The sequence below is a fragment of the Podarcis tiliguerta genome (genome assembly GCF_965153285.1).
Source record: "Podarcis tiliguerta genome assembly, chromosome: 6".
Classification (NCBI taxonomy): Eukaryota; Metazoa; Chordata; class Lepidosauria; order Squamata; family Lacertidae; genus Podarcis; species Podarcis tiliguerta.
In genome coordinates, this window is record NC_139539.1 from 74,666,729 (window position 1) to 74,679,615 (window position 12,887).

Consider the following 12,887-nt stretch of genomic DNA (forward strand, 5'->3'; position numbering starts at 1 on the left):
TTCCACCAGCAATATTTGTTTCATTTTATTTGAAAATTTACTGAAACGAGCATTTAGATACATGTGAACATGCATTCTGATTAAAAGACAAATGTACAAATTTTACACTGCAAGGAATGATTCTGCCATACATGTTCAAATAATTTGTATTTACACACCTGTAACAATATACAAAAAGCCCATGTGCTAAAAAAGCAAGCCACTCATAAGTGGGTAACAACCTACTATACTAACCACCTTTAAGAGACTTGAATATCATGGCTGCTAATAGCTAAAGAAATGACACTTCAATTTTGAAATCACACATGTAGAGTTCCCAATATAAATCAGTGAGACTGATAAAAAAAATGCTTTGCAAAAATCTTACACTGCTTCTATTTAGAATAGAGAAGTGTAATCACAACGCACTGAGATTAATAGGTCTTGCACTGGGCATTAATCACCCACCATCAAGTATTCTGAAATTCCATAGCTTTTGGGAGAATCAGAATAGTGCTTATATATCTTAACTGATTGCAGTAGCAATGTAAAGGCCTCAAAATCATTTTGAAGGATTGCTGATTTTCATTAATTTTACAAAAGTTGTTTGTTATAGGTATGCACCAGTTTTATGTTATATAAGACTTCTTAAATCATGCCACTATACATTGACGGCAACATTTTACAACTTAAAAACTGACATCTTACGTTTAAAATAATTTGAAAAGCAGGAAAATTATCCTTTGTTGTGGTTCAAATGTTGAACAGTTACTTAGAATGTTAAAGGTACTCTGATATACTACAGACCATTAAGATAAAAAGTTGATATATTTCAAAATTAAATGAAAATATGAGTTTGCTGTAAGGCTGAACTCACCTGGCAAATCTAATTTAAACTGCTGCATTTGGTATTCAACAACATCAAGTAATGCCTCCTGAATCCTGCTAAGAACTAGACACACTGGCTTACTATTAGGAATCTTGGTGGATTTTTGCACTGCTCAATGTCCCACTGAAATTAGTGGAACACTACCAAATTACTTATATTTAGGAGCAATGAAAAATAAATTTGCAAGATTGCAAAATAAACCTGGAGGAGCTTATTTACTTTTCTCCCTGTAAAGTTAGGAAAGGTTCAAAACGTTTATGTAGAGTGCCACCATCTGGTCAAGTAAGCAACAGACAATCAATATTAAGGTAATTTAGTTTAACATGGTAAGTAGGACATTTTTGCACTTCTGAAAGCCTCCAAAGTGTTGCAAAGAATGAATGGATGAGCTCATCCTTGGTAAAAATTTAATTTAAATGTAATTAGGATGTGGTAGCGATGACTTGAAGAGTCACAGCTGAAGTGCATAGTAACTTTGACAAGCTTTAAAATAAAGAAAAGGCTCCAAGGCTTCAAAGCTGAGTTTTTACCTCTGAGGTCCATATCCAAGAAACATGTAGCGCAGAGAATTCAGCCTGGGAGAGAAATTGCAAACCTTTCTTCCTGTCAGTGCACTTTGATAATAATTGATACAAAATTGCTCAATCACTCATTTGGGTCCTTACAATGTTGGAAGTCTTGTTAGGAAATTTCTGGAATTCACATTACAATGTAAGCAGACCAAATGACTAGCTCTTGTGATCTCTCAGATATTTCATTGCTTACTAAATGAGTTTATGTTAACACTTTACAGGGGAGATAATCATAAAAAGAATTGCAACTGCTGATAAACTTTTTTACCATGGCAAATACGTTGTCCACTATCCAGGGAAGTAAGCAGAGGGTCTGGAAGGTGCTGCAGATTTGGCTGGTATTTGAGTTTTTATCAAGGCAGTTGACTTCAGGTGTCCTAATAATGGGGAAAAGAATCTTAAATGAACAGCTTCAGAAGATTTCAAAAAGTTTTAGAGCAACTTCTCCCATTTTAAGTTTAATGCACATGCATGCTTGCCCACCTGTGTTGTGAGATGTGTTTTGGCTGAGCCTTCGTAAAGGAATGCTGTCTTCTCTTTTCTTCAAATATTTTGCTTCCAATCCCATGTTTTCACCACTAAATCAGAAGGAAGATACTTAATAAGAAGAAACCATTTCAGTTTGCCACACTCAAAGAATGTTTCTAAGTTCACCAAGCTGGGGATTCATAAGATCTTCAAATAATACATTTTATGGTCTCCTAAAATACTGCTTCCTTTAGAAGAAGTCAAACTCTCCAGATGGTGTTGGGGACTGTCAGAGTTGTAGTCCAACCTGCTGGCTGGTGCTAATGGGAGTCCCAACAACATATTGAGGGCCACAAGTTAGACATTGCTTCAGGAACACTCAGACATGTAGCCTGTTTCGGACTGCCTTAGTCAAAGTAGTATTACAGTGGTGCCCCGCAAGACGAATGCCTCGCAAGACGGAAAACCCGCTAGACGAAAGGGTTTTCCGTTTTGGAGGTGCTTCGCAGGACGAATTTGCTATGGGCTTGCTTCGCAAGACGAAAATGCCTTGCAATTCCTGGGGTTTTTTCCCCTCCCTCCCCTTTTCCCCAAGCCCCTAAGCCGCTTAACAGCTGTTTGCTAAGCCGCTTAACAGCTGATCTAAGCCGCTAATAGCCTTTTAGCAGCTAATCCGCTAATCTCTTAAGCCTTTAATAGCCGCTAATAGCCTTTTAGCAACTAATCCGCTAATCCCTTAAGCCTTTAATAGCCGCTAAACCGCTAATAGCGCTAATCCGCTAATGGGCTTGCTTTGCAAGACGAAAAAAACCGCAAGACGAAGAGACTCGCGGAACAGATTCTTTTCGTCTTGCGAGGCACCACTGTATTTGTATCTTGCCTTTCCACCAAGGAACTAAAGATAAGGTACATGGCTCTTCTATGTTTTATCTACCATAACAAAACAGCCCAGTGAGGTAGATTAGGCTGTGATAGACTGACTAGCCCAAGGTCACCCAGTAAGCTTGGCCGAGTGGAGATTTGAACCTGGGACTCCCCAGCCAGCGTCCAAGGTCTAGGCAACACGACCATGTACATACGCAATAAACAATATAGAATTCCTTCAAATCATAACAAGTACAAAATGAAATCTTTAGTCTCAAGTCTCTGAAAATCTTTAAATGAAGCGAGGTACCAGACTTTGTACGATGAAAGGTAAGCTGTGAAGCTTTGTGTATTCAGCAAATATGATGTCCAACAGTGAACAGCGCTTCCGGATATTGACTACTGTTTCACAGAATTCTTCATCAGCGTGGTGGGAGGATATAGAATTGCTTCATAAACCCATCTGATTTCGAATGAATGTATGTAAACATCAAATGCTGTGGAACAGTGCTCATGTAATAGTGTCCAAGGTCTGGCAGCAGCTTTTGGGTTCTATTCAGATCAAGCCCATTGTCAGGGAGGGGCTACAGCTGGGAAGAGTCATATTGCTCACTGCTAGAGCATATGCTTTCCATGCAGAAAATCCCTGGTTCAGTTCCCGGGTATTTCCACTTAAAGGGATTAGGTAGCAGCTAATAGTAAAGGCATCTGATGGAGAGCCAGTGCCAGACATAGTAAGTAGATCAATGATTCACATAACGTAGTATTAATTCCGCATAAAGCAGCTATACATCTTTAAGGGAAGTCAGACAATTCCACAAGGGATTCAGCTGATAATTTAAAAGTATGCATATCGAAATGACTGCATGTATGCAGTTTCACCTATACTTTAGATTCAAGTAGCATCACAAAATACTTTTGCATCTTCTCTGGATTCACTTTCTGGATCCTGCCACTTTTGATATGCCCAGTGTGGCCAGAGGAAAACAGAGCAATGCATCGCCACGTTGCCCTTTAGTCTCTGTCACTCTGTTATGGACGGTATTTTGATAGTTATCATAAATGGGTTCAGTCATACCGAATAGCTTCTCCATGAAAAGGAATCTGATGAAAAAGATCAGGCATACCTGTGTATAAAATCCCAAGAGATTTATCTCAAGGGTCGCTTGTGCACATTCCTCCCACTCAAAATTAAAAAATAATACTGCTGCTGTTACTCTTGGGGTGTGGGCAGGAGAATACTTTCATTTTTTTTACAATGGGTCATCTAAAACATGCCTGAGGATCCTTTTTCAGTCAAAGGCTACATTCCTTCAGGGATAATATGATGGGAGACACATTCAGGATGTAGATACCTGCTTCCTTCCTTCTTGCCACCCTTTTCTCTCCCCACATCCTGCAGACTGCCAGCAGAGGGACAATCACTCTTGCCAAAGGACTTTGTGCCATCTATTTTGGCACCCCTTTCCTCTCTTCTGGCAACCTCCACCCATACATAATTAGGCCAGGGCCACCGATGGACCACTCCTCAACTAAAAGCACAAGCACTCACTTCTCTTTATTTGTTGGGTGATTCGTCATCAGAGGAATTCCTGGCTGCGAATCCGAACATCTGTTAATCTCTTGAGGTTGCACATTGAACTGAACCTGCTGGAAACAGAAAATTTTTCACACACTCACATTTCCATTTCTAGGCTTTAATTATACATTAAAGAATGCCAAGAAGACTTACTAAAATCTGGTTCATACGCACAATACTAAAACTTAATTTAAGCCACCAAGGGATAAACCTTAGGCTTCCACACTCCCAGTATTTTGTTGAAATTATAAAGGAGGGCAGTTGTGAAAATTAATTTCACTTTATATACCTGCAAAAAGGAGAGGCTAAGAGATTTCAACAACTTAAGAGGGGAAAGACTTGTTCCTGAGGGATGAGGTTTGCCAAAACAGTGACAGGGTAATTTTTTTGTTCATTAAAAAATATTTGTTTTAGTTCTGCTGCCACAGGTAGCAGTTTCTCCATATGAGAACTTGCAGCTCAGTCCTTGTTACACGTATTCTTAAAGCCTGTATTCTGGGTGTGCAGCAGCTTATAATGCTAACGTGGAAAGATGCAATAGAATATAAAATTATATATTTGGGTGCCTGCCTTTTGTCCTGAAGTTTGCTGGTTGATGCTTTTGACAGCCACTGTATCTGGGAAACTTTGAAAAGGCAGCAAAGGAGAGATGGGATAGCCTAGTCCCGAGTTCAAAAATGGAATTCTGCTATCAACCTGCAAAAGAAAATTAAAATTATAAAGCCAGAGCAACAACAGCACACTATTAGTTCCAAAGCTCCTTTCATACCTTTCCCCTTTTTTGTCTTTAAAAGCAAACACATCCAAAATTAAACTATACTAATAATTTATATAGTACTTCATAATTTGTACTGTACTCTTTCCATTTGAAAACAAATTCCTCTGTTTGTATCTTAATGGTAGTGGATATTGGGTATAAGCACTTCCTTCTCTCCCAGTATGTGTAGAAGTTAACACTATAGGAGAAGGAAAGGACCAGAAGGACCATACAAAAATTCATAAGGACATTACTATTACCATACTGTGAGGTGAAATGCCAGTTCTGGGAGTGGTACCACTAGGACTAGTAGATGTTCCTGACACTTCTTGCTTCCTCGTCATCTGAATTTCATTCAGCTGCTTGTTTAGCCATGTGATGACTACAAAGAAAAAATGTGCACCAAGTATTTCACTTTTCAGGACTTTTATCTGCTGTTTTAAATCTAAACCATAGCTCAGTATACTGCTGGACAGCCATACATACCGTATTTTTCGCCCTATAGGACGCACTTTTTCCTCTCCAAAAATGAAGGGGAAATGTGTGTGTGTCCGATGGGGCGAATGCAGGCTTTCGCTGAAGCCTGGAGAGCGAGGAGGGTCGGCGTGCACTGACCCCTCTCGCTCTCCAGGCTTCAGGAAGCTCTGCGCAACCCTTGGGAGACTGGCGCGACTTCGCACCGGTGTCCCAAGGGTTGTGCAGAGCTGCCTGCATTACGAAGCCTGGGGCGCGCTGAAGAGCGCGCCCTGGGCTTCATGCACCTCTCCGCAACCCTAGGGAGCCCGGCGGGAAGTCGCACCGGTCTCCCAAGGGTTGCGCAGAGCTGCCTGCATTCCTGGGCTTCGCGCAGCTCTGCGCAACCCTAGGGAGCCTGGCGCGACTTCCCACCGGGCTCCCTAGGCTTGCAGATAGCAGGCTGTTCTGGGGGCTGGGGTTGAGGGAAGCTCGGGCTTCCCCTGCGCCAGCCCCGCACCTGGGGGGGGGGATAATTTTTTTCCCCTTTATTCCCCCCCCCAAAAAAAAAAACTAGGTGCGCCCTATGGGGCGAAAAATACGGTAAATAATTCACAGTGCTATCTTATGAATGCATACACTGAAGTCAGTCCATCAAGTTCAACATGCTTGGGTGAGGGACCACAGCCCCAGTTTTGTCATAAATTAACTTAGAGACTGAGAAACCTAGTCAGTACTCTGCGAAAGCCTTACACAATAGATGGGAATTGGGGAAATTACATTCAGGAATTATTTATTAAAAATTTAAATTACATAATGAAGTTGCAGAAGAGAGAAGGAAACAAAAGGGGAGGAATATGACAGCCCCAGAAATTCTTCTTTAGGTTCCAGCTGCCAAACAGAATTCTTAGTCTTTGCACAGTAATATTTACATGCTTGCACTTCCTTAACAGTAAGCTGATCAACTGCCACATATCTAAGAAAGAACATAGAATTTGTAGACCCATGAAAGTGAGATTATGTCTCAAACCAGCTTCAATTGTTAGGCTCTGAAAAGTTGATAGGATTAGATATTAGTGGCTAATGCAAGAATCTCATATACACACACCATTTTCATTGGTTTTGAGAAGATGCTTGCTTTCCTCCAGCTTCTGTACTGTTGCTTCCAATTGTTCCTGCAACTTGCACACCTGAAATGTTTTAACACAGGGGTCAGCAAACTTTTTCAGCAGGGGGCTGGTCCACTGTCTCTCAGACCTTGTGGGGGGCTGGACTATATTGGGGTTTTTTTTGGGGGGGGGGGGAGAAATGAACGAATGCCCCACAAATATCCCAGAGATGCATTTTAAATAAAAGGACATATTCTACTCATGTAAAAACATGCTGATTCCTGCACCGTCCGCAGGCCGGATTTAGAAGGCGATTGGGCCAGATCCGACCCCCAGGCCTTAGTTTGCCTACCTATGTTTTAACACTATCAGTCCATAGCAGTTTAATCGGCAACGCCAAAACTTACTTTAAAAGCAAAGTGTATTTAGTCTATTGAAAAGCTCATACTGACGGTATTTCCACGACACCATAGAATTGGTCTGTCAATCATATGTACAGGGATTATGCAAAATGATTCAAGGCAGAGACCTAGCATGAACTGACATAGCATGAGTTTAAAGTTAAGCATCTTTTTTTAAAAAAAAACACTTACTGGATAGAAACCTGACCCTTAAGTTACCTCTTGCTCTTTTGCTCGGAGAGAACTTTCTGCTTCCTGTAGATCCTTTTGTTCTTTCTGCAGTTTTTCTTCTTTTTCAGCCAGGAGTTTTTCTTGCTGAATTGTTACTGTATTCTTCAGCTTCAGTTTGCTCATTAGAGTCTTTACATCGCCTTGCAATTTCTTTATTATCTCATTGGCCTAATAAACAACCGCATAATTTTAATTTAAGAACACCTGAAGTCAAATAATCATCATCAAGAAGGATAATAACATGTTTTGAACAAACCTTAAGGAGTTCAGATGATAGTGACTTTAGCGTTGTTTCCAGATTTCCTATTTGAATTTGTTTCTTTTCTATATTTTTTTCCAGGTTTACCTTTTAATAGAGCATATATTGTATTAGGGAGGTTTTGTTTTGCCAAGAAATATTCACATGGATCAGCTGCATAAAGTAACAAGAACACTAGCTCTGAAATTCCTATTCTGTAATGTAAAATGCTAGCAATTTCTGAAAAGCCCATCACATCCAAAAATGCTTATTTTATATTACTATAGTGACTACAAGCATGGTGAAATATATAACTTTTTAAAAAGTCAATACATTGTAGTATTGCCTACATTTTCTAAATATAGCCATAATCCAGAGAACTTTGTGTGCCCAGCAGCTTTTGGATTTGTTTCTCTAATGGGAATGTCCCATGTAACACAGCACACTATTTTTAAAACTTCAAAGGAATTTCAAGGGAATATTGAGGAGCAGAACACTTATGTTGTATCAAATAGGAAGTAAAGTAGATTGGGCATGAGGAACCCCTGCTATGCACCGATAAGCAGCTTTTCGGATTGTAGCTCATGTTCTTTCATTTCAGCATGCAATTCTCCATGAGTTAAAGTACTGCTGTATTCTAGAAAGTAAAATTAAGAACCTTTTGCTCATGTGTTGCATCCGATACTTCTTTTGCCCTAGTAACCAGATCCTCCTTGCTTTTGACCTCCTGTTCTAAAACAGCAACTCGAGTCTGCAGCTGATTTACTAGTTTTTCCTTTTCATGGCATTCAGCATCTAGGGTAGCATTCTCTCGACGTAGAGACAGAACTTCCTGGTTTGCTCTCTGGCATTCCTATGTGGTTGAAGAAATATTTTACAAGCATTTTAACAAAAATGTTGCTGGCAAAAATTCATGCTTGACAGAAGTTAAACATATTCTATAAAAACAAAACAAAAAAACTTGTTTTCAATACACAACTGGCAATATTTAGTATATTTGTATGAGTGACTGGAAACTATCAAATTGTCTCCCAACGTAGATCTTAATAGGTGAATATTACTTACATCTTCTATGCCAGACAATTTCGCTTTAAGTTCTCTGACTGTCGAATCGCCTTTGTATCTCCTTTCCATTAGCTCCTTGTTGACATTTTCCAATTCCTTCAGCCTATTCTGCAGCTGCTGCACTGTTTTCTGATGCAAGCTTTCCAGGTCCCTTTTCTGTTGCTCATTCTGTTGTTGATATTGTGCTTGTGCCTGCAAGGAAAAGCAATTACTTGAGCAACTACTAAAGGCATAAGGATTCTGCTAGACGTATATAGGCTTCTCTTTACACACCTGCAGAGCTTTCTCCTTCTCATTTGTCAGTTCCTGGGTATATTTGTTGGTTAGAGATGCTGTTTTGGATGCCAATTCATTTCTCAGCTTGTCCAATTCCCTGCTCTTTTCCGACAAGCTCTAAATATGAGAAAATAAAAATAGTAAGATGGTCAACTTGCATGTAATTGAAGGGTTTTAATCAATATTGTGCCAGTGCTTTATAAAATGGTTACAGGCAGGTTATCCTATTACAAACACATCCCTCTGCAAAGACTAGCCTACAGAACATTTCCCACATCATAGCTATCCCAGAAAAAAAGTAATTGCTTTGCACTTTACATCATTATATAGACACACATAGTTCTGTTTTTACAGAAACCTATAGCACCTTAAACACTAAAACTTAAGTGTAATATGAGCTTTTACAGCTGAGCCTACCCTTAACCTCCCATGCATCTGATGAAACAGGCTTTTGCCTATTTTAGCACAAGCTGCAATAAGTTTGTTACACTTCAAGGAGCCAGAGAACTCTTCGGCCATCTAATGCAGCTATTCTTAAATCATTTCCTCTCCTCCTGTACTGAATTCTCAGCAAGAAGGCATATCACAGATCCTAAATTTAGACACAGTATTTATACAATGAATTCAATAAAATAGAGACAATAATCTTCATTTTCTGTTACTCCCACCCCTCAAAACACAATTTCATGGGGAGCCTTTGGGCTCATTCTCTTAGCCCCGACACCTTAGTGCAACAAATTGAATTGCATGTTCTTTCCCTGCCCTGCCCACACCTCCATTTCCTCCCTTCCCTCTGTTGTTTTGCTATGTCTGACTTTGATTTGAGTGCCCCTTGGGGTAAGGATCTGTCAGACTTTCTCTCTCTATAGGGTCAGGTACAAAAAGATCATTAAGTAAACACAATACAGTAATTAAATAATAGGAAGAGTCAAACACTGCTCAAGCAGACTTTGATTTGTGCAATGGGTTCCTATCCTCTCTGCAGCCCCCCAACGTACTCCAAAAATCTGTTCCAGAGGGGTTGTCATTTTAAGGACATGCAGGGGGGAGCGTAAAGAATAAGAGAATTGCAGAGGGTCATATAGTCCAAAGCAGGAATCTCAACTAGAGGAAGGTGATGCCCCAGTGCTTACAGTGGAAGTTTTGCTCACACACAGATAACATTGTACACAACCCAACACAGGGTGGATTTTTTAAACATTAATTTTCTACCAATTGACCCACAGTGGAATTCTGCTCTTACCTGCTGGGCATAGTTCAGCTGTCTTGTAAGGTCCTCGTCTGTTTTTCTAAGTTTCTGTTCCAGCAGCAATTTTTCTTCCTAGGTACAGTTGACAGCTTTGTCGGTCAATGCAACCCTTTCCAGTTCTTGAAATCATTAAACCTACAATCCTAAACATTCTCATGCGTAGGACTGCACTGCTGTTCAGCACATCAGATACAAACTCACTCCTGTTACAGGAGTTGGGCTACTTAATTATTAGGTGCTTTTCCATAGGCCTAATTCTGAAAGATGCACTGGCCTCATTTGCATATCACATTAAACCATAGTTAAAATGAAGTATGGTTTAATGTGAATGAACAGCATGTTGGTGCACACTGCTGAATTCACAAGTGCTTTGCTTTTATTCCGCTGCGCTACAAGGAAACAAACACAGGCCTGAGGCTTCTTTCCCTCAAACAAATCATGAGTGGTAAGCCAAGAACAAACCTTGGATTCAATTCATAGTTTGGCTGGAGAGAAACAAACCAAAACCCATACCAGATGACGATAAGCCAGAACGTAACTTGTTCCTGGCAGTGCAGCAGGAGCACCTGCAATTTCACATTAAACCGTACTTTATTTCAACATTGGTTTAATATGATGTGTGAACTTTCAATTGTAAAATATAAAAAACTTATGTGAAGGTGGCCTTGTTACACCACTGTCACGAAAAGAAAAGCAGAGTATGCCACACCACACAGCAGGACACACCCCACAACTTTTATTTTGCTTCCTCATTTAGACAAAGTGACCCAAGCTAGTTGCTATGCCGAAAGATCCGAAAATGAAACCCAAAACATACAACTGAAATCTTAGTTTTACCTTAACGCATTTCAAACAGGTTGCCAGAAACTTCTTGATTTCTGCATCATTTCCGGGTAGGAATTTCAGTGATAAGTGTGTGAGGTGTTTAAATGGGTTTGTCTCGACCACGTTTAAAAAAGCAGGAGTGTGATCTAAATTAGGGCCCGATGAAACCAGGTGCAGCAAAAACCTAAAAAAGAATAAGAACACATTAAAAATGACTTGCTAGCTGGGTCTCTCAGCACACGACACACATATCCTTATGGAAGGGTACGCAGGTACAAAGGAAATAACTCTTCCAATTCCACTGCCATCCCATCATTGTGTTAATCCACCGATCATTACAAATACTGGCTACTTCCTCTGCCCACTGGTAGCAGTGTGGATCAATGCAGGTGCAACAACCTTTTCCTAAGCAGTCTGCAAGCCTTATTTAAAAAGCCAGCAACAATCTTTTGGAAGTAGCTCATGAAAAGGCAAAGGAAATGGAATAAGGAAGCAGCTGGGGGGGGGGGAGGCACACTGCACTATAACAGAGTATTAGATGGACTGGGCAGAGTTTGTACTTGGCCTCTAACTCTATTGCAGCAAGAGGTATGTGTTCTCCACTTAAAGGGTGTCAACAACCCCAACTAGCACTCCTAGAGTCAAGTCAAAGCAAAATATAATTGATAGATTTATATGGAATAATTCAACACAGAGCTAAGCAGATTGCTCTCACAGCACAAACATTTCTCCTTGCCTAATAATAATTTATTTCTACATCACTCATCTGGCTGGGTTTCCCCAGCCACTCCGGGCGGCTTCCAGCAAAAGATTAAAAATACATTAAAACATCAGTCATTAAAATCTTCCCTAAACATGGCTGCCTTCAGATGACTTCTAAATGTCACAAGGTAAAGGGACCCCTGACCGTTAAGTCCAGTCATGGACGACTCTGGGGTTGCGGCGCTCATCTCACTTTACAGGCCAAAGGAGCTGGCGTTTGTCTGCAGACAGTTTTTCCGGGTCATGTGGCCAGCATGACTGAGCCGCTTCTGGCAAACCAGAGCAGCACACAGAAACGCCATTTACCTTCCCGCCGGAGCAGTACCTATTTATCTACTTGCACTTGACGTCCTTTTGAACTGCTAGGTGGGCAGGTGCTGGGAACGAACAATGGGAGCTCACCCCGTTGCGGGGATTCGAAACGCTGACCTTCCAATTGGCAAACCCTAGGCTCAGTGGTTTAGACCACAGTGCCACCCACATCCCATATCAAAATGTCGTAGTTGTTTATTTCTTTGACATCTGATGGGAGGGCGTTCCACAAGACAGGCGCCACTACTGAGAAGGCCCTCTGCCTGGTTCCCTATAACTTCGCTTCTCGCAGTGACAGACCCACCAGAAGGCCTTCGGCGCTGGACCTCAGTGTCTGGGCAGAACGATGGAGGTGGAGACGCTCCTTCAGGTATACTGGCCCGAGGCCGTTTAGGGCTTTAAAGGTCAGTACCAACACTTTGAATTGAGCTCGGAACAATGGGACAGTCAGCTCTCTCCTCCTCCAGCTCCCTGTTCTAGCAGATCTCCTGCCCCCTCCCCATGTCAATTTGGGAGAGGGCATGGGGACAGGAGAGTGGGCAAGCCCACTTGTGCAGGCTTCCATTAGCTGAATTCTGCCCATAGGTTTTGCATCGCCCATTTTTGTTGTTACCGAACATGAGATTTCAAATAGTGTTAATAAAATAAATAAGTGATTTAGACACAATCAGTCTCCTTGAATCCTACTTTTGTTGTTTGTATTACTTGTTTTAATGAAAACATAGACTACTGCTTAAGCGTTACTAACCTTGGGATGTCTTTGTTTTGTTCTTGGATACAATGTTGAAGGAGGTCTATAAATCGCTGAGGAAAAGCAGAAAAATCTACCAGAAGGCTCTGCTGGAGTTTTAAACTATA

The 12,887-nt window shown here is 40.9% G+C and overlaps 1 protein-coding gene across 4 annotated transcripts in view; it reads right to left on the reverse strand.

Annotated features, from left to right (window-relative positions):
- The window catches only part of SASS6 (SAS-6 centriolar assembly protein), a 17,475-nt gene continuing 4,588 nt past the window's right edge, over positions 1 to 12,887 (reverse strand). For 2 of the 4 annotated variants that reach the window (XM_083444908.1, XM_083444910.1), the window contains exons 4-17: positions 12,778 to 12,882; positions 10,968 to 11,139; positions 10,125 to 10,202; positions 8,879 to 8,998; positions 8,606 to 8,797; positions 8,199 to 8,393; positions 7,559 to 7,648; positions 7,291 to 7,470; positions 6,670 to 6,751; positions 5,369 to 5,490; positions 4,922 to 5,047; positions 4,325 to 4,422; positions 1,924 to 2,018; positions 1 to 1,817 (exon numbers count right to left, since the gene is read on the reverse strand). In XM_083444908.1, coding sequence (XP_083301034.1) covers positions 1,729 to 1,817; positions 1,924 to 2,018; positions 4,325 to 4,422; positions 4,922 to 5,047; positions 5,369 to 5,490; positions 6,670 to 6,751; positions 7,291 to 7,470; positions 7,559 to 7,648; positions 8,199 to 8,393; positions 8,606 to 8,797; positions 8,879 to 8,998; positions 10,125 to 10,202; positions 10,968 to 11,139; positions 12,778 to 12,882 — 1,744 coding nt within the window. In that variant the 3' untranslated portion in view covers positions 1 to 1,728. The remainder of the gene's footprint in view (positions 1,818 to 1,923; positions 2,019 to 4,324; positions 4,423 to 4,921; positions 5,048 to 5,368; positions 5,491 to 6,669; positions 6,752 to 7,290; positions 7,471 to 7,558; positions 7,649 to 8,198; positions 8,394 to 8,605; positions 8,798 to 8,878; positions 8,999 to 10,124; positions 10,203 to 10,967; positions 11,140 to 12,777; positions 12,883 to 12,887) is intronic. The other 2 variants (XR_014512325.1, XM_083444909.1) reach the window with 2 other exon arrangements.